This window comes from Capricornis sumatraensis, chromosome 2 (genome assembly GCF_032405125.1).
Source record: "Capricornis sumatraensis isolate serow.1 chromosome 2, serow.2, whole genome shotgun sequence".
Lineage (NCBI taxonomy): Eukaryota > Metazoa > Chordata > Mammalia > Artiodactyla > Bovidae > Capricornis > Capricornis sumatraensis.
This window is the reverse complement of record NC_091070.1, coordinates 127,066,075-127,088,668: the sequence shown is the minus strand read 5'-3', so window position 1 is coordinate 127,088,668 and position 22,594 is coordinate 127,066,075. Positions and strand designations below refer to the sequence as shown.

Genomic DNA, 22,594 nt, shown 5'->3' with positions numbered 1-22,594 from the left:
ATACAGTGCATACTCCTGTAGGCTGAATTTTGTGCCCCATAAATTCACATATTGCAGCTCTACCTCCCAATGTGACTGTATTTGGAGATAGAGTGTTTAGGAGGTAATTAAGATTAAACTAGGGGCCTTAATCAGAAAGGGATGGAACCGAATATGAAAAAGCACCCAAGCTCTTTTCTCCCACTGCACATACACTAAGAAAAGGCTGCTGCTGCTAAGTCGCTTCAGTCATGTCCGACTCTGTGCGACCCCATAGACGGCAGCCCACCAGGCTCCCCCGTCCTTGGGATTCTCCAGGCAAGAACACTGGAGTGGGTTGCCATTTCCTTCTCCAGTGCATGAAAGTGAAAGGTGAAAGTGAAGTCACTCAGCCATGTCCGACTCTTAGCGACCCCATGGACTGCAGCCTACCAGGCTCCTCCATCCATGGGATTTTCCAGGCAAGAGTACTGGAGTGGGGTGCCATTGCCTTCTCCTAAGAAAAGGCTAAGTGGGTATGATATAGCAAGAAGGTGAACATCAAGCCAAGAGGAAGTTGTTCCTCTAAAGATTGGAAGCTTTCTCTTGGTTTCTAACCTCCAGAACTGTGAGAAAAGAAATTTTTGTTGTTTAAGCCCTGTAGTGGATGGTGTTTTGTTATGGTAAGCTGAGCAGAATAATAAACATACTATATACCAAGGACTGATATAAGTGATTTATGTGAGTGGGCTTATTTAGTACTCAGAACACTATGAGGCAGGTACTATTATTATTATTCCCATTTTACAGAGGAGGAAACTGAAGCACAATTAGGGTTAACTAACTTAAGGTTGTACAGCTAGTAAATAATGGAGCCAGATTTTGATTATAGGCAACTTCATGCTGAAGTTCATGCTTCTAATTCTGCTTCAGCTAACTTTAAAGACAAAAAAAAAATACTAGCACATGGGAAAATCTATTATGACAAAATTGTACTGAAAAGGTAGAAAAAATGAAAATGCAATCTATATTATTTTCAGTAATCAAAAGTAGGTGCTTATATTGATACTTTTAGAAAAATATTTGAGGGGTTACATTTTTCTTCCAGTGGAATAAACTAAGTGGGAATGAATCCTTTATTGTTTGTTTTGTCAGATAGTTTTAGTTATGAATTTGGTTTACTAAAGGATTAAAAAGAGTTTGACTTTTTTCTACTTTGTTCTTTTTCTAATTTTCATTTTTTGCTAGAGAGTATTGGGATTTTTTTTTTTTTTTTACTCTGTTTTTAGCTTTTTTGTTGAAGATCCTTCTAAGGGAAGGATCATAGTGTCTCACTTGACATCCCAGATTCCATATGCCTTTATAAAATTAGAATCGTAAAAGTTGGAAGAAACTTTAAAAATCTTAACCTATTACTATAGGAGCATATAGGCAGGAATTGAACCGTCTTGGTGGCTTAGATGGTAAAGAATCTGCCTGCAGTGCAGGAGATGTGTGTTTGATCCCTGGGTTGGGAAGGTCCCCTGGGGAAGGTCCCCTGGAGAAAGAAATGGCTACTTGCTCCAGTATTCTTGCCTGGAGAATTCCATCAACAGAAAAGCCTGATGGGCTACTGTCCATGGGGCTGTGAAGAGTCGGACACGAGTGTGACCAACACTTTTTCTTTTCACTTTTCATGACATTCTAGATTATAAGGAAGTTTAAAATGTGTCCATTTTCTTTTTCTTAGCCTTGATTATTAAAACATTCTTTTTTATGGTAACTGAAATCATGACTTCTGCCTAGTTTGTACTTGGTTGGCATCAAGGTTTCTTTTTGTACAGATAACAGAAAATTCATTTCATAATGGCTTAAACTAAAAAAGAAATTAAATGAGATCAGTGATGTTCGAGAGTAGATCTGATTCCAGTTAAGCTTTTTTCTTTATCTCTTTCCTCTGTTTTCCTCTGTGTGTTTATATTTTCAGATTGACTTCTTAGATAGTTTGGTTTGATTTTGTCTAGTTAGGGCTCAGTGCTGGACCTTGTGAGTGGGGAAGAGGAAAATGTTGCTGGACATAGGTTACCACTGATAATAATTCTTCCAACAGTGATTAATAGTCAGGATGAATTAGGTTTACTTAGATACTTTGGAGAATTGAAAGATTTTTGTTAGGGATAATTCTTCTTACATTTGAAAGAATTTTGATTTGGAAAAGAATATTGTTTGTTTTTACAGTACTTTTTTGAAATGTGCCTTTTATCTTCCAGGTATGTATAAATTCTTTTTATTTCTAACTTGCTAATTATTTATAATATTCTGTTGGGGATTTTGCATTCATATTTAGGGAAGGATATTGTTTTGTATTTTTCTTGTACTATCTTTGTTCTGTTTTGGTATCAGTGTAATCGAATGAATTTGGAAGTTTTCTCTGCTCTTCATTTTTCTATACTGTTGATTTGATAGTCTTTCTTAAGTTTTGAATATACTTTGCCAGTGAAACCATCTGCATGTGGAGCTTTTTTTTCTGGGAGATTTTCAACTACAACTTCTACAATTTCAGTTTCTTATTTCACATCACTATAAGGGCCATTCAATATCTGTTTCGCCTTAGTTTTGGTAATTGATGGTTTTGAGGAATTGGTCTGTTTCATCTAAGCCATTGATTTTATGTGCATAGAGTTGTTTGGAGTTAATACTATCTTTTTGATATCTATGGTAGCTGTAGTTACAATCCCCTTTTATTCCTAATATTAGTAATCTGTGTTTTTTTTTTTTTTTCCTTTGTCAGTCTTGCTAAAAGTTTTATCAATTTCATCGATATTTTCAAAGAAGTAGCTTTCTGTTTCATTGAACTTCTTATGTTTCCTTTATGTTTTAATTTTCTTTGATTTCTGTTCTTTGTTATTTCTACTCTTCTGCATGATTTGGGTTGCTTTTGTTCTTGCTTTTCTAGTTTCTTGAACTAGAACCCTAGATTATAGATTTGAGATCCTCTTTTCCAATGTAAGCATTTAGTGCCAAATAGTTTTCTGCTAAGTGCTGCTTTAGTTGCATCTGAAAGAATTTAATATATTGTATTTTCATTTTTACTCAATTCAGTATGTTTAAAAACTTACCTTAAGTTGTTTAATTTCTAAATGCTTAGAGATTCTTCTTTTGTCTTTCGGTTATTGATTTCTAATTTAATTCCATCATGGTCAAAGAATGGACTTCCCAAATGGTGCAGTGGTAAAGAATCCACCTGCCAATGCACGAGACACAGGCTCAATCCCTGGGTCAAGAAGATCCCCTGGAGAAGGAAATGGCAACCCACTCTGGTATTCTTGCTGGGAAAATTCCACGGACAGAGGAGCCTGACAGGCTATATATAGTCCATGGGGTTGCAAAATGTCAGAAGTGACTGAGAGTCTGAGCACACACACGTACTCATAGTCAGAGAATATACTTTGTGTGATTACAATTCTTTAAGTCTTTTAAGTTATTTAAGAATTACCTTTTGACTCAGAATATGGCCTGTCTTGGTGAATGTTCCATTTATGCTTGAATAGAATGTGTACATATGTAGTGACTGTTATTGGGTGTAGAATGTTCTATTAATGTCAGTTGGATCTCATTGGTTTATGGGTTTGTTCAGGCTTCCTCTGTCCTTGCTGATTTTTTATCTAGTAGTTTTATTAATTACTAGGTGAGGGGTGTTGAAGTTCCCAACTCTGTATTGGATTTGTTTCTTGTTCCTTTCAGTTCTGTCAGCTTTTACTTTATATATTTTGAAGTGCTCTTGTTAGGTATTTACACCTAATGTGTGTATTTCCTTGGTGCCACCACCAAATCTCTAATACCAAAACCAGACAATGGTATTACAGTAAAAAGAAACTTATAAACCAGTGTTCCTCATGGTTCCTTTATGAACCATGTTCATAAACCATGGTTCCTTTATGAACATGGACATAAAAATCTTTGACCAGAGTAGATTTATTTTAGTAAATCTTACTCAGCAATATGTAAAAAGAATAACACCTCATGACCAAGTGGGGTTTATCCTAGGAATGCATGGTTGGTTTAACATTTGGAACTTAGTCAATATAATTGAAGATATTAAGAAACTAAAAGAGGAAAATTATATGATCATCTCAGTGGGTATTAAAAAAGCATTTAACAACACTCAACATCCATCCATAATAAAAGCATAATAAAAACTCTCAGCAAACTTGAACTATACGGGAACTTTCTTAGCCTGATAAACAGCATTAAAACACACCTACCCTCGCTCCCCTGACACATACTCAAAACCAAACAAATAGAAAAAGAATCCCCACATACTTAATGTTGAGAGACTAGATACTCTCTCTGAAAACTGTGAACTAGGCAAAGATGTCTGCTCTCCAGCTTCTGTGTAACGTTATGCAAGGAGCCCTGGCCAGTGCACTAAAGTAAGAAAAAGACAGAAAAGTACAAAGGTTATTAACGAAGAAGTATTGCTGTCTTTATTTGTAGTCAATATGATTGCTCATGAAGAAAATACTAGGGAATCTGTCAAGCAATAACAATAAAATACTAGAATGAAAACAAATTTAGTAGTAAGGCCATTGGATAGTTGAATATACAAAGTAAATTATATTTCTTGATACTAACAGTAAACAGTTATAAATAAAAATACTATCGTTTGCAGTAGCATAAAAACATGAAATGCATGTGGATGAATTTAACATACTATGTGCACAGTCTGTACACTGAAAACTGATTGTTGAGAGAAATTGAAATAACTTAAATGAGAGATGTGCCATGTTTATGAGTTGGAATACTCAATATTGTTGAGATGTCAGTTCCCTTGAAATCCGTCTTTAGATTTAAAGGAATCCAAGTAAAAATGACTTCTCCATAAAAATTGATAGGCTGATTCTAAAATCTGTATGAAAACTCAAAGCATGTACAACAATCAAAATAGTTTTCAAAAAGAACAAAGTTGAAGGACTTATGCTACTTGATTCTAGATTTACTGTGGAGCTTCAGTAATGAGGACAGTACAGTTGTTAGTGTAAAGATAGACATCGAAATCACTGGAAAAGAATAGAAATAGAGCTACACATACATTTTTAATTGATTTTCAATAAAGATGCTTTCAATGGGTTACAGGAAAGTCTTTGTAATAAGTGGTGCTGGGTCAGTAATATACTTCTAGAGAGAAAAAAACAAAAACATTGACTCTTCAACACTGTACAAAAATGAACTTGAAATGGATCATAAATCTAAACATAAAAACTAAAAGTATAAAATTTCCAGTAAAAACCATTTGAGAAAATCTTTGTGACTTTGAGGTGAGCTAAGAGTTTTAAGTCAAGGCTATGGTTTTTCCAGTGGTCATGTATGGATGTGAGAGTTGGACTATGAAGAAGGCTGAGTGCCGAAGAATTGATGCTTTTGAACTGTGGTGTTGGAGAAGCTAAAGCTGAAGCTCCAGTACTTTGGCCACCTCATGTCAAGAGTTGACTCATTGGAAAAGACTCCGATGCTGGGAGGGATTGGGGGCAGGAGGAGAAGGGGACAACAGAGGATGAGATGGCTGGATGGCATCACTGACTCAATGGACGTGAATCTGAGTGAACTGCGGGAGTTGGTGATGGACAAGGAGGCCTGGCGTGCTGTGATTCATGGGGTCGCAAAGAGTCAGACACGACTGAGCGACTGAACTGAACTGAACTGAAGAGTTTTAAGAATACAAAAGGAGTAAACCATTAAAGAAAAAAAATTGATAAATTGGACTTAATGAAAATTAAAAATTAAAAATCTCTGTTCTCCAAAAGACATTAAGGAAATGAAAAAGCAAGCCCCAGAATTGGAGAAAATATTTGTGGTACATGTATAAGCATATAATTCATTTACTTCTGCCTTTAGCTTTTCTGATTCTTCTACTTTGTTGCTCACGTTTATCATTCTTTTTCTTATTTTGTTAGTAGAACAGAGTGCAGTTGTTTTCATTTGTTCTTATTAAATAGTACAAAATTTTCAAGTTATGAGTTTTCCTCAGAACTGATTGATTCCTATGTTCTCATAATAAATCTTTATTAATGTTTTATATTTTCTGTAGTGTCATACTTTAATTTTTATTTAACCCAAGAGTAGTTTTAGACCCTTTAATTTTTTCCGATTGAAATCTTCAGTTGTCTAGGTGAACAGTCATAGTGATAGCCAGTAATTTCAATTTTGCCTTTCACTTTTTTGTGCTGCTTAGCCTGTGGCACAAACCTCTCCTTGTGGAACCAACCAAAATCAGTACAGATATGTGGATCAGGCCTTTTTCCATTTCAGAATAGTCAACACCTTAGAGGAACATGTACTTACAGGACTAAATAAATAACTAGAGAACTGAGCATAGCTACCTATAAAAGTTGAAATAAGAACAAAAACAGAGATTCCTAAGGATTTAAAATATGCATGATATATGTTGTGGACAAAATACTAAAAAGAGACACATATTTGATTCAAGTGATTATGCAAGTCAGTCAGTTCAGTTGCTCAGTCGTGTTCATCTCTTTGCGACCCCATGGATTGCAGCACACCAGGCTTCCCTGTCCATCACCAACTCCCGGAACTTGCTCAAACTCATGTCTGTCAAGTCGGTGATGCCATCCAACCATCTCATCCTCTGTCATCCCTTTCTCCTCCCACCTTCAATCTTTCCCAGCATCAGGGTCTTTTCCAATGAGTCAGTTCTACGCATCAGTTGGCCAAAGATTATGCAAGAGAGAGTGATATATGGGTGATTAAATGGCTTGATAACATTTTTGTTATCTTAATAGGAAACTGAGAAACTAAAAAGAAATGGAAAGTATGTATGTAATAACCCAGAACAAATGTTATAGTTGATATTAACATGAAGGGAACTGAGTGGGGGGAGCAGACCAAGGAATTTATCAAGAGTGTGGTGGAATACTCATTTTGTTAGTAGAAAGATATCCTTCTTGGTAAGTTGAAGAAATAATTAGGAGCACATGAGCAAGAAAGTGTGATGTAAGTTAAAAACAAGCATTATAAGAAAAACTTGTATAGCTTTAAACCATCATAAGAAAACATTTGGGGAAAAAAGTATGGAATTAAGAAGGAAAATAAAGGGCTTCCCTGGTAGTCCAGTGGCTGAGAGTTTGAGCTTCTGCTACAGGGGGCATGGGTTCGATTCCTGTTTAGAGAAGTTCCACATGCAGTGCCGTGTGGCCAAAATAAATAAACAGATAGAAGGAATATTAAATGGAAGTTGTGAACCTAAATAGTCTTCAGTGGTAAAGAATCTGCCTGAACCTAGTGGCTTAGTGTTAAATAATCTGTCTGCCAGTGAAGGAGATGCGAATTTGATCTTTGGATCTGGAAGATCCTCTGGAGAAGGAAATAGCAACCCATTCTAGAATCCATGCCTGTAAAATCCCGTGGATAGACAAGCCTGACAGGCTACATTCCATGGGGTTGCGAAAGAGTGAAGACATGATGAATGATTAAACAGTAACAACAGTGAACCTAAGTAGTATTGAATATAGATTCCTAAAATATCACCAAGGTAACTTGTTGATAAGACAAAGTGAAAGTTGCTCAGTCGTGTCTGACTCTTTGTGATCCCATGAACTATACAGCCCATGGAATCCTCTAGGCCAGAATACTGGAATGGGTAGCCTTTCCCTTCTCCAGGGCATCTTCCCAACTCAGGGATTGAACCGAGGTCTCCTGCATTGCAGGTGGATTCTTTACCAGCTTAGCCACAAGGGAAGCCCAAGAATACTGGAGTGGGTAGCCTTCTCCAGCAGGTCTTCCTGACACAGGAATCAAACCGGAGTCTCCTGCATTGCAGGCGGATTCTTTACCAATTGAACTATCAGAGAAGCCCTAGCTGAGGATAATGTTTACCATGGTAAGGGAGATCACTCCCTCAGCAGAACCTTAGTAGCCTGTTAGACAGGGAAGGACAAAGTTGAGATATATATTGAGATTTTAAGTCTTGCTTAGTAAGGGCCCTTCAATTGGTGGATTATGGTTGATTATATCTTGGTTATGATTGTGAAAGGATCATTATGTTATGCACTTACCTAGTAGCTCATTGAGAAAGAATCCACCTGCTAATTCAGGAGATGTGAGTTCGATCCCTGGAAGATCCCCTGGAGATGGAAATGGCAATCCACTTCAGTATTTCTTGCCTGGGAAACTCCATGGATAGAGGAGCCTGGTGGGCTACCATTCATAGGATTCCAAAAGAGTCAGACATGACTTAGCAACTAAACAACAACAACATGATCAGAGAATTTAAAGGAAAGAGGTTTAGAGTTTTGAAGTGTTAGCCATCATTTGATACTTTCTGTTAAAGAGTTGATGGATCTTTGAAGAAGTTCCTGGAATGAACAATAAACTCATTTTGTAACTTCTGTCTTTCTGAGTATGTTTCCTGTAAGAATAAACTCATTAATGAAGACAGTGTAATAATAAAGTTATGTTAATATAGGCAGTAAGCTGTGTGGGTGATTTTCATTCTCAGAAGGTAGAAATAATAATTTCATTCCTAGGGCTAGGTAGGACCCAGTTGCTCCTGTTATTTGTTCTTTTACTGTGCTACTAGATTTGTCTTACTAGTATCTTATTCAGGGTTTTTGCAGTTATATTCATTAGTAAAATGGGCCTGTTCTATTTTCTTGTGTGTCCAGTATCTGGTTTTGGTATCAGTTAGGCTAGTTTTGTTCAATTAATTCCTCCTTCCCTGAAACATTTTCTTGAAGATCAAGATGATCTCTTTTTGAAGATAGGCAGATCTTAGTACTTTGATTTTCTCTACTCAGATTTTATGACTTCCTTTTTTAAAATATGTTCTATCTGCTTTTTGATTGTTAAGGATTATTATACTTTATATTTCCACTACAGTTATATAGCCTTGTTTTGCTTTTATTATTATTTTAAGTATATTTTTTGCCCTTTCTATGAATTTGGATCAAAAGAGCATGGTTCATGGTTGTCTTATGACTTAGCTTACCATCTTGAACCACCCTCACCATTTCTTAAATTAATCCTTTTTTATTTTATTTTATTTTTGATCTATCTCAGTTAAACAGAGAGATTTCATTTTCTGAACCAGGAAGAAAATTAAGAAGAATTACAGTTTTAGTTTTCCTTTATCTTCCTATTAGTTATCAATGTGTCTCTTTAGAAGAATGTTTTAAACAATGTATATTGTCTATTCTAATGGAAAAGTAGACGATGTTGGATATTTTTTTAATCCCTATATTCCTACTTTGGTTTACTTTATATATATATGAAAAATGAAAATAAGTCTTGTACGAGGGGTATCTTTTTAATGACATTTTTCTCTAAATATAGGAACTTCACAAATGGGTGCTACTATAGTAGATGCTTTGGATACCCTTTATATCATGGGACTTCATGATGAATTCCGAGATGGGCAAAAATGGATTGAAAACAACCTTGATTTCAGTGTGGTGAGTATACAGTTCATAATTTATTCAGTTGACTGTAAAGAAAAACACAGTCTCTAACAATAGTTTTGAGTATTATACTGAGTTTAAGGAAATCCCATCTCCTTTCTTCTTTTGCAGTTGTCAGTTGTTTAGTTTTTGCATAAAATAGACACCTTTTCTCAGCATTTTCCTTTTACTTTTCTTGCTCTTATCATTTAAGGTAACATGTTGAGTGTGTTAAAAGCAAGAGTTAGGGGAAAAAGCACATTGAACTGCAAATATAGGAAAATCATAAATTAACTTTAAAATAAATATTTTATTGTTTTTTTAAAGATAGAGTGATTTGGCACAGTTTTTTTTTTAACGTCTTTTAAAAATGTTATTTTTTAAATTGAAGTGTAGTTGAATCAGCTGAATCTCACCTTATGCGAAGAGTTGACTCATTGGAAAAGGCTCTGATGCTGGGAGGGATTGGGGGCAGGAAGAGAAGGGGACAACAGAGGATGAGATGGCTGGATGGCATCACTGACTCAATGGACGTGAGTCTGAGTGAACTCCGGGAGTTGGTGATGGACAGGGAGGCCTGGCGTGCTGAGATTCATAGGGTCGCAAAGAGTCAAACACGACTGAGCGACTGAACTGACTGATAGTTGAAGTGTTGTGAATATGGCACAGTTTTGATGAGTCTTCATAGGCATGTGCTCATCATCCTGGAATTTCGGCATAGTTGTTAAGTGGTACTGCTTAGGTTTGAAGCCCAGCACAGCTACATTCTAGTACTCCTTGGGAAATCTACCTGCAAGTAAGTGCTACTTTCTAAACTTGTCATAAAATTTGTATCCTGTCACAGTATTGTGAGGATTATTTGAGATAATCTGCTACATTTTCAGTGTTCAGTAAATGATAGCAGTTATTTTCATTGCTACCAGTCTTCACCTAAAAGATGTGTGGGCTATTTTGTCATATTCATTATTATCTTTCATGATATTTGTACTTGCTGTTCCTCTTGACTGTAGTGAGAAACCACTCCTTTATGTGTTTTTCTCTTTGGCAGACTCTGTATCATTCAAGTTATGATTTAAATCTGTAATTATTTCTTTTCTGATGCCTTTCCTGATGCTAATTAGACAAAAACTGATTACCTTCTTTTGTATTATTTTAGCATTTTGAGCATATATCACAACAGTTTTTATTATCAGGTTTTGGTTTGGCTGTACAGAACAGAAAATCTAGTATGAAACAGCTTAAGCAAGAGAGAATTTATCTCTGTTTCCTGGAAATCAAGTGCAGAGGACTGATTTGGGTAGCTTCCCTGGTGGCTCAAATGGTAAAGCATCTGTCTACAATGCAGGAGACCCGGGTTTGATCCCTGGGTCGGGAAGATCCCTTGAAGAAGGAAATGGCAACCCACTCCAGTATTCTTGCCTGGAGAATCTCAAAAACGAAGAAGCCTGGCAGGCTACAGTCCATGGGGTTGCAAAGAGTCGGACACGACTGAGCGACTTCACTTTCACTTTCAATGATTTAGGATCCTTTGTCTTACTGCTCTGTCAACTACGGTATAAAGCTTCATCTTCATAGATGATTCCTCAAGATAAGGTGGATAAGTGCTCAGTGGCAGTAAGGAGGAAGGAAGGGATAGAGAAAAGATACGTGACTGTTCAGAAGTCGGTTACCCCATTTTTGCTTGTGTATTAGTGAGTGAATCTTACTCATGTGGCCCCATCTTATTATAAAGGGGATTGAGAAATGTAGTCCATCCACCCTTCTCCACACCACCCCACCTCACCACCCCATATAGTTATGTAGCCTTTAGAGATTATGCTTTTTTAATCTTATTTAAGATATCCTTACTTCATGGTCATGAAGATATATTCCAATGTTTAATTCTAAACTTCTGCATTTGGGTCTTTAGTCCTTATATAATTGAATTTGTAGGTAGAATATGATAGGCAGTTATCAGTTGATCAGCAAATAGTTGATTTTGTTTATTAATATTTCCCTGCTATTTATACATGCCACATTAGTCATGTATTAGTTATAGTCTGTTGTTTTCTACTCGCTCTCCTCTTTATCCCTACATGAATATTTTAGCAGTCTAAATATTTATTGTACTCTTAGCTATAATATTTTTATAAGACAACTTGATATCTATATTTGAATCTTGGTATTATTGACGTTATTCTACTAGGAAATTATCTTAGCGGTTCTCAGTTCTTGTTCTTTTAAGCTCTGGAAAACCCTGTTGAAATTTTGATGAGGATTGCATTCAGTTTATAGAATAATTTGGAGAGAATTGGCATTTGTGACTCTCGGACACTCCTGTTTGTTAACATGGCAGTTTTATTATGCCTGATAATTTGTTGGTATCTTGTGTCAGTTGGCTAAATCAAGAACCAAAACTGTACAGTTTTTTAAATGAGAGGATTTATTGTTTAGAATTGTTAACCAAGTAATGGGGCACTGAAAAGACAATTAGAACATTATTGTATTACAAGAGGTAGTATTAATAACGGCAATAAATAGCTGCCATCCCTGGAACTCTGAGAACAATCAACAGAGGTTGAGATCATTAAAATTTAGTAGCTTGGGGCTCTGTTTTTGATAATTTAGGAGTTCTTAAAAGGATCCTCTTGGAGCTAGGGCTCAGACATATGAAGAAGAGGTGCCTAGCTAGAGCTTGGTATCTCAAAAGGGCATAAAGAGGCCGATTTGGGGAATGTGTCTGTGACAGGGGAACTGTAACCTGGAAGCAAATGCCAGGGTGAAGAACCATGGCTGGTTAGACACTGTCAGAAACCAGAAGTAAACTAGAAGGAATAAGTTCCTTTTCCTTCCTTCATCCTTATATTATCTTTATAGCACTTCTTGTCATTGGCAGGGCCTCTTAGGGAGCCCACTGGCAAATGAGAAATGCATTTGAAGAGTTCTAGTTTCTGTATACCAAAGTAGAATGTTAAAGGATGGATTTGAAGCTGAGGAAAAAATAGCTTAATAATCAGCACAGTTATTTTTCATTCTTTTACTTTTAGCCTTTCTGTGTCATTTGTTTTAGCTGTATATTTTACATATGATGTGTACTTAGATTTTGTTGCTTTTATCCAGTCTTGCAATCTTTTAACTGTTAAATTTGAAATATTTACATTTAGTATGGTAACATATTTTTGGAGTTGGATCTTCCATCGTTATTTTGCTACCTATATTATTATTGTGCTTCTCATTTGCCTTTACTTTCTCTCTTTCTTATTTTAGATTAAATTACTTCATGTCTGTTTTTTCCTCTATTATTTTTTAGTTTGTATCTCTTTTTACCTCTACTAGTTTGATTATATACTTTCCATTTCTGTTTATTTTGGGGTTACTCTTGAAATTTTAATAGGTATACTTACCAAAGTTTAAAATAAATCAGTTTCTCTTTCTTCTGAAAAATATAATTTAGCTGATCTGCTTCTTGTCTTATGTGTAATTGTTGTCTAGTTGGTCCCAGCTTTTGTTTAAAGTAATGAATAGAAAAATTAGGTAATGATTAGAAAAATAAAAATATTTATTGAGTGCTTCCTCTGTGACAGACACTGTTCTGGATCTATGGATATAGGAATGAGCAAAACAGAGTTTTATCTCTAGTTTATACTAGTTTATATTCTAGTATGGGAGAAAGATAGTAAATGCATATTCAAGTTATATATAACATATCAGGTAATGATAAGTTCTTACTCTTAAAGAAGAGTAAATAAATTAGATTGGTGAGTAAATTGGTGAGTAAACAGGAGTAAGCAGTGGTGAGAAGTTGCTGTTTTTATATCTGATGACTATTGAAGGTAATAACATTTCTAAGAAGATACCCAAGGGGAACCATGTGGATATGAGAGCCAAACTTTCTCCTAATAGATATTATAGTTGAGTATAAAATTAGAGGTTGATGATTATTTTCTCTTAACCTTTTAAACATACAGTCTCACTGTCTTTCTAATATGCTGTTGAAAAGTATGCTGTCAATTTAATTTTTAAAAAGTAATCTGTCTTTTCTCCCCTTGTTAATACTTTCTTTCTTTGCTTTGTTTTTCTACAGTTTCTTTACCATTCTGTATTTAGATCATTCTGTAAAGGACTCATAATATTCTTTAGTCTGAGGACTTTTGTTTTCAGCACTTTAGGAAGATTCTCTCTTTATTCCTGTAAATAATGTTTCTTCCTCATCCTCTCTGATCTGTTCTCTAGACTTTCTCTTCTGTTTCTTGTAAGGAAAGGTTTGAATTTTACAAATAAAGAATTATATCATATTAAGATGATGATAAGTGTTAATTGGGGAAATAGTACAGAATAAAGAATATTAGTGATGAGGGATTACTTCACTATTTTTTTAAAATTTAAATTTATTTATTTTAATTGGAGGCTAATTATTTTACAATATTGTATTGGTTCTGCCACACATCAACATGAATCCGCCATGGGCATACACGTGTTCCTGATCCTGAACCCCTCTCCCACCTCCCTCCTTGTACCATCTCAATGCACCAGCCCCAAGGATCCTGTATTGAACCTGGACTGGTGATTCGTTTCTTATGTGATATTATACATGTTTCCATGCCATTCCCCCAAGTCATCCTACCCTCTCTCTCTCCCACAGAGTCCAAAAGACTGTTCTATACATCTGTGTCTCTTTTGCTGTCTCGAATACAGGGTTATTGTTACCATCTTTCTTAATTCCATATATATGCGTTAGTATACTGTATTGGTGTTTTTCTTTCTGGCTTACTTTACTCTGTATAATAGGCTCCAGTTTCATCCACCTCATTAGAACTGATTCAAATGTATTCTTTTTAATGGCTGAGTAATAACTCGTTTGTGTATATGTACCACAGCTTTCTTATCCATTCATCTGCTGATGGACATCTAGGTTGCTTCCATGTCCTGGCTATTATAAACAGTGCTGCGATGAACATTGGGGTACATGTGTCTCTTTCAGTTCTGGTTTCCTCAGTGTGTATACCCAGCAGTGGGATTGCTGGGTCATAAGACAGTTCTATTTGTAGTTTTTTAAGGAATCTCCACACTGTTCTCCATAGTGGCTGTACTAGTTTGCATTCCCACCAACAGTGTAAGAGGGTTCCCTTTTCTCCACACCCTCTCCAGCATGTATTGCTTGTAGACTTTTGGATCGCAGCCATTCTGACTGGCGTGAAATGGTACCTCATTGTGGTTTTGATTTGCATTTCTTTGATAACGAGTGATGTTGAGCATCTTTTCATGTGTTTGTTAGCCATCTGTATGTCTTCTTTAGAGAAATGTCTATTTAGTTCTTTAGCGCATTTTTTGATTGGGTCATTTATTTTTCTGGAATTGAGCTGCAGGAGTTGCTTGTATATTTTTGAGATTAGTTGTTTGTCAGTTGCTTCATTTGCTATTATTTTCTCCCATTCCAAAGACTGTCTTTCACCTTGCTTACAGTTTCCTTTGTTGTGCAGAAGCTTTTAATTTTAATTAGGTCCCATTTGTTTATTTTTGCTTTTATTTCCAATATTCTGGGAGGTGGGTCATAGAGGATCCTGCTATGATTTATGTTGGAGAGTGTTTTGCCTATGTTCTCCTCTAGGAGTTTTATACTTTCTGGTCTTACGTTTAGATCTTTAATCCATTTTGAGTTTGTGTATGGTGCTTAAAAGTGATCTAGTTTCATTCTTCTACAAGTGGCTGACCAGTTTTCCCAGCACCACTTGTTAAAGAGATTGTCCTACTCAAACTCTTCCAGAAAATTGCAGAGGAAGGTAAACTTCCAAATGCATTTTATGAGGCCACCATCACCCTAATACCAAAACATGACAAAGATGCCACACTCAAAATAAAACTACAGGCCAATATCACTGATGAACATAGATGCAAAAATCCTTAACAAAATTGTAGCAAACAGAATCCAACAACACATTAAAAAGGTCATACATCATGACCAAGTGGGCTTTATCCCAGGGATGCAAGGATTCTTCAATATCTGCAAATCAATCAATGTAATACACCGCATTAACAAATTGAAAAATAAAAACCATATGATTATCTCAATAGATGCAGAGAAAGCCTTTGACAAAATTCAACATCCATTTATGATAAAAACTCTGAGAAAGCAGGAATAGAAGGAACATACCTCAACATAATAAAGGCTATATATGACAAACCCACAGCAAACATTACCCTCAATGGTAAAAAATTGAAAGCATTTCCCCTAAAGTCAGGAACAAGACAAAGGTGCCCACTCTCACTGCTTCTATTCAGCATAGTTTTGGAAGTTTTGGCCACAGCAATCAGAGCAGAAAAAGAAAGAAAAGGAATCCAAATTGGAAAAGAAGTAAAACTCTCACTGTTTGCAAATGACATGATCCTCTACATAGAAAACCCTAAAGACTCCACCAGAAAATTACTAGAGCTAATCAATGAATATAGTAAAGTGGCAGGATATAAAATCAACACACAGAAATCCCTTGTGTTCCTATACACTAATAATGAGAAAATAGAGAAATTAAGGAAACAATTCCATTCACCATTGCAATGAAAAGAATTAAATACTTAGCAATATATCTATCTAAAGAAACAAAAGACCTATATATAGAAAACTATAAAACACTGGTGAAAGAAATCAAAGAGAACACTAATAGATGGAGAAATATACCATGTTCATGGATCAGAAGAATCAATATAGTGAAAATGAGTATACTACCCAAAGCAATCTACAGATTCAATGCAATCCCTATCAAGCTACCAATGGTATTTTTCACAGAGCTAGAACAAATAATTTCATAATTTGTATGGAAATACAAAAAACCTCGAATAGCCAAAGCAATCTTGAGAAAGAAGAATGGAACTGGGGGAATCAACCTGCCTGACTTCAGGCTCTACTACAAAGCCACAGTCATCAAGACAGTATGGTACTGGCACAAAGACAGAAATATAGATCAATGGAGCAAAATAGAAAGCCCAGAGATAAATCTGCTTCACTATTTTATATTGTGTGGTCAGAAGAACTTTCTAAGTGAAATTTGCTCATAGAGATGTGCAAGTTGTGTAAAGACTGACACAGAAGTGAATTCCACAATTCTCAAATGGCAGGTAGGCCCATTTGGTGCGATTGTAAAGTGAGTCAGAGGGGTGTTTGTTAGGAGATAATGTCAGAGAGGTTGTGGGGAATCTGATTATGTTGGGTCTAATAAGTCATTTTATCACAAGTGTAACCAGAAATCATTGTAAAAGTTTGCACAGAGTGGTAATCTATGCTGACTTAAGATTGAAAAGTTACATTACGCTCTAGCTGTACAGCACTGAACAAATAGAGTGCTGGGAAGGATGAAATCAGGGAAACTGGTTAGAAGGTATTATTGTTCGAGTGAGTGGCAGAGGCCCTCTCTCCCTCTTTCACTTCCTCTATATTTAGTGAATGTCTACTATATATCCTGCAGTATGCTTTATATTGGGAATATATGAAGTAATATAAATGCTTTGCTTTTGAGGATGGGATAACAGTTTATGTTATAATTATATTGTGAAAGTTATATATTAGAGAATGATGCTTGTGTTAGCAAATGATGTCTTCTCCCTGTGAATATTGGAAAGACTTCAGGGTAATACATATTTCCTTTTAATTTTTATTTAAAAGTTAATTAGAAATATTATTTTTCTATTTTAGTCAATTTTGTATATTCTGTGGATTCTTTGGTCATGTTCTTCGCCACTTCTTCAATTTTCTTTCCATGCATTAGAATCTTTCTCAGCAATATCTTTATCCATATCTAAATACAAACCTGTAGACTGTATGTGGTAAGTTATTCTATATTTGTGGTGGATACCCTTCTGTTTGTTTTTTGCCTTTTAATTTTGTTCATGATTTTTTTGTTATAGGTAATTTTCATTATGGGGAAATTCAAGTCTTTCTATCATTATTTGTTATCAGTGCCATTGATTATATGCTTATAAAGTACCTGCTGTCTCAAGGGAGTATAGGTATATTGTCACATTTTCTCCTACTTTTTCTTTTGTACTTCTGTGTTTACTTCTAAATTATTTTGGTTTCATTTTGATAAATGTGTATATATCATATATGAGAGTCAAATTTCTCATCTAGGAGTCAGTTTTTCAACATTATTAATTGAAAAATCTATCATCTTGTCATTACTTTTTGGTACTTCTTTTAACATTGATTAACTTATACATACTAGAAAAGTGTTTAAAATTCATGAGAAGAGATAGAAGTAAAAATGGACATACAGTTTACTGAATGTATATTATAGTGTAGTGAATATAGTATAGAACAGAAAGGGGCCAGTAGATAGAACACTATTTCAAAATTTAAGAAATGGAGGCTTTCATGAGGGAGAATAGTCAAGTCATCAAATATCTTGCTAATTTCATAATTGTATGTAAGGCACATGAAAATGGCCCATTGGTTATGGCAACTAGGAGCTGTGCTGATAGGTGTAGAGGAGTTTCAGTAGCATTAACAAATCGGAGGTGAGATTTCAGTTGCATGAGAAATGAAGATGTAGAAAGTGGAAAAAAAAATTCTCCCCAGTGTGTTTGTGAGAAACATATGAAGTATTGAAGATATTTTGAAACCTTTACAGCTTTGTGTATATGTTAGCATTTTCAATATGTTTTCACAGAATTCAGAAGTGTCTGTGTTTGAAGTCAACATTCGATTTATTGGAGGCTTACTTGCAGCGTACTACCTTTCAGGAGAGGAGGTAAGCAAAATCAAGTAATAAATTGTTTGGGGGAAAAGGTTGTGAATGAAATTTAGTAAAATGAAAGATTTCCCTAGCAGCATGTCATCTTTTAAAATTGTCTAATATTGAACTAATCTATAGGTTTGCTGAAATAACTAGATCTTCAGATAGAGCTCTGTTCCTTGGGGATAATGATTTCTTCATTTTGAGAATATTAGTAAGACAAATTTATCACAGACCTAACATTATGTACACTATGTCTCCTCTATAGGAGTAATCCTCTAGAATTTGCCATTGCAGTTAATTACATGGTTGAAACAAAAGGAGAAAATGAATCAGTAAGATTAGAATTAAGGAATGAATCAGTAAGAATGAACGATCCTCCTTAGTCCAAAAATTTTGTTAAAAGTGTCTGTTTGGAACTTGACTTCCCTGGTGGCTCAGATGGTAAAGTGTCTGTCTACAATGCGGGAGACCTGGGTTCGATCCCTGGGTTGGGAAGATCCCCTGGAGAAGGAAATGGCAATCTACTCCAGGAATATTGCCTGGAAAATCCCATGGGCAGAGGACCCTGGTAGGCTACAGTCCGTGGGGTCGCAAAGAGTCGGACACGACTGAGCAACTTCATTTCACTTCACTATGGAAATTGAATGCAATTTATTGCTGTAAATTAAAAAAATAAAACACCCACAACTCTAAATTCTCCTTTTTGGAAGTCTTGGACTGAAATTCAGTTGGTTTGAAATAGAGACCATTATTTATGTTTTTAAGTACTCCTTGTTAAAGGTTGTATTTACTTATTAAGTATGTTTCAAGTACTCCTTGTTAAAGGTGATTTTTGGAAATGATGGTTCTGTACTTTGAGAAATTCTGACCCAGCTTTTAGAGTTTAGAGTTTCTCAAAGTACAGAACCATCATTTCCAAAAATCACCTTTAACAAGGAGTACTTGAAACATACTTAACAAGTACACCTCACTTTCATCAATAAAATCATAGTAAGTTAATAGATAGGATTTTTTTTGGTCAGACTTATTGAAGTGTTGCATAGACAGTAAAATTCACCCACTTTAGTGTATACTTATATGAATTTTGACAGGGCATACAATCTAGTAAGTGCAAGTAAGATATAGAGGAATTTATCATCCCATGAAATTCCCTTTTACCATTAGCACCAGCCGCTGGTAACAATTGATAGGTTTTCCATTCCTACAGGGGGGAATACTGGCTTCTTTCTGTAGTACAATGCATTTGAGATTTATTCATGTATTTAGTAGCCTTTTTTTTTTTTTTTTTAACTGCTGTATATAGTATTGCATTGTGTAACTGTAAGGTAGTTTATCCATTCACCAGTGGATTTGTTTTTAGTTTTGGAATTCATGAATAGAGCTGCTATAAATATTTGCATTAGGTTTCTGTGGGATCATAAATTTTTATGTCTCTTGGGTAAATATCTAGAAGTGGGATTGCTGGTCAAATGGTTAGTAAACTTTGGAAGAACTCACCAGATTCTTTTTCCAACAATTGTCTTCTATCATGACTAGTACTTGCTATTGACAGTTTCTTTATTGTTTTTAGCTATAGGTGTGTAGTAGTATCTCATTATGGTCTTATTTTCCTTTTTTCTAATGACAGATCATGTGGGGCACCTTTTCATGTGCTTGTCATTCATATATCTTTTTTAATTGTTCAGTCTTTGGCCATTAAATTTTGTTTTATTATTTTTGAATGGTCAGAGTTTTTTGGTTTTTTTTAATTTTATATTCTGTATATTCTGGATTTAGGACTTTATAACCTGTGTGTTTTCAAGTATTTTCTCTCTGTGCCTTTTCTGTGACTTAACAGTATCTTTTGAAGAACTGAAGTTGTCACATCTTGAATTAGTCCAGTTTATCAGTTTTATCTTTTATGGTTCATTTGATACTTTGTATTTGGTACAAAGTATTTGATACTTTGTTCAAGAAACGTTTGCCTAATTCAAGGTCACAAAAATTTTCTCTAATTTTCTTCTAAATACATTATAGTTTTACTTTATTATACTTTAAAATCTATAGTCCATTTTGAGTTAAATTTTACATGCTGTTGGGTAGAGATTGAGATTCATCTCTTTCCATATAGATATCCATTGCTAGAATTTGAAAATCCAGCCATTGTTGAAAAGACTAGCCTTTCTCTATTTAATTGACTTTGCACCTTTTTCAAAATTAATTGACCATATATGAAATCTATTGACCAAGTGTGGATGTACTTCTAGACTCTGCTCTGTTGATCTGTATGTCTGTCCTTTTGTCATTACCATTCTGTGTTCGTAATTATGAATTTATGGAATTGAAATCATGGTCTTTATGGTCTCATAATTAGGTTGTATGAATCCTACAACTTTGTTCCTTTTCAGCATTATTTTGGCTATTTTAGTTTTATTTTCTATATAAACTTTAGAATCAGTTTCCTGATTGCCACAAAATAATCTTGCTGGAATTTTGATTGGTATTATATTGAGTTTGTCAGTAAGTTTAAGGAAAATTGATATCTTCCAATGCATGAACGTAACATATCTCTACATTTATTTAGTTCTTTAATTTTGTTTGTTGGTGTGCCTAGATTTTCTAGATCTTATATATATTTTGATGGGTTTATATTTCATGTTTCTTGATGCTGTTAAAAGTGGTACTTCATTTTTAAATTTTAATTGCTGATTGTACAATGTCAGTATATATAATTACAATTGATTTAAAACAGCTTTTAATAAAAGTTTAAGTTTGCAGCTGGCTCAGGACATTTTTTTCTTCTCTGGATAACTTTTCTGATGCTATCTTTTTTTTTTTTAAGTGGTAAAATGTACGTAATATAATAAAATAGCATTCATATTGTTGTGCACTGTGCAGTTAATTTTTACATTGATCTTGTGGCCTGAGATTATCCTATATTTACTAGTTAATTCTAGTCACTTTTAAATGGATTTTTAATAGGTTCTTTGGGGCTTTCTTGGTGTCTCAGCAGTAAAGAATCTGATTGCCAATGCAGGAGACGTGGGTTTGCTCCCTGGGTAAGTGGCAACCCACTCCAGTATTCTTGCCTGGGAAATCCTGTGGACAGAGGAACCTACAGTCCATGGTGTCGCAAAGAGTTGGACAAAACTTAGTGATCTTTTCCTTCCTTCCTTTCAATAGATTCTTTGGGAATTTCTTTTTAAAGAATCATGTCATCAGGGAACAGAGGTGTTTTATTTCTCTATATAGAAAACTGTTTTATTTGTATAGTTCTTTTTTCTTTTCATTGCCTAGAACCTACACTAAATACAAAGCTAAATGGGAGTGATGAGAGTGTATTCCTTGTCTGGTTCCTGATATGAGGGGAAGAGCATTTAGTTTTTCACCATTAAGCATAATGGGTTTTTTGGTAGATGCCCTTCATCATCTTGAAGAAATTCCCTGCCATTCCTTTTTGCTAAGATTTTAAAACTCATGAATAGGTATTGAATGTTGTCAAATGTTTTTGGCTTTTAATTAGATGATTATATGATGTTTCTTCTTTATTTGCTGATAATGTGAATTATACTAGTTGATTTTTGAAATCACCTTGCATTTTGTGGGAGAAATTCCATTTGGTCATGTTGTATTATCCTCTTTAAATATTGCTAGAATTGATTTGATGATGCATTGTTGAGAATTTTTTACGTATATGTTGGTATGAGATATTGATCTATAGTTTACATATCTTTTTGTGTATATATGTGTTTCGTGTAAGAGTAATGGTGATGATGTGAAATGAGTTCAGGTGTTTCTACTGGAGAAGTTTGTGTATTGTTGTTGGTTAGTCTTTTAGTTTGTCTCTCAGTTAGTCTCTTAGTCTCATGGACTGTAGCCCACCAGGCTCCTTTGTCCAGGGCGGTTCCCAGGCGAGAATACTAGAGGGGGTTTCCATTTCCTGCTCCAGTGTTTGGTAGAACTTCCCAGTGAAACCAGGTGAGGTTGGAGTTTTTTGGTTTTTCCCACTAAGTTTTACAATGTATGTATTCAGTTTCTTCAGTAGATACAGTACTATTCATGTTTTTTTTTCTTAGATGGCTTTTGTAAGTTTGTGTGGCTTTTGCTGTTTATTTCAGGGAATGTGTTTCCGCTAAATTGTGGACATAATTTGTTATTACCCTTTTCATATCTGTAGGGTCTTTAGTAATGTTCCCTGTTTCATTTTCTCTTTGATTGTCAGTCTGGCTACAAAGTGTATTAATATTATTTCAGGCTTCCCTGGTGGCTCAGGCAGTAAAGAATCTGCCTGCAGTGCAGGAGACCAGGGTTCAATCTCTGCGTTGGGAAGATCCCCTGGAGAAGGGAATGGCAACCCGCTCCAGTATTCTTGCCTGGAAAATTTCATGGACAGAGGAGCCTGGTGGGCTACAGTCTGTGGGGTTCTCATCTTCTCTTTGGCTGTCAGTCTGGCTACAAGTGTATTAATATTATTATTTCAGAGAATTAGTTTTTGTTTCATTGATTTTTCTCTACTTTTGT

General features: G+C 35.1%; 1 protein-coding gene across 1 annotated transcript in view; it reads left to right on the top strand.

Annotated features, from left to right (window-relative positions):
• Positions 1–22,594, top strand: part of MAN1A2 (mannosidase alpha class 1A member 2) — a 151,218-nt gene that overhangs the window by 58,101 nt on the left and 70,523 nt on the right. The window contains exons 4-5 of the mRNA XM_068965043.1: positions 9,286–9,404; positions 18,026–18,106. Coding sequence (XP_068821144.1) covers positions 9,286–9,404; positions 18,026–18,106 — 200 coding nt within the window. The remainder of the gene's footprint in view (positions 1–9,285; positions 9,405–18,025; positions 18,107–22,594) is intronic.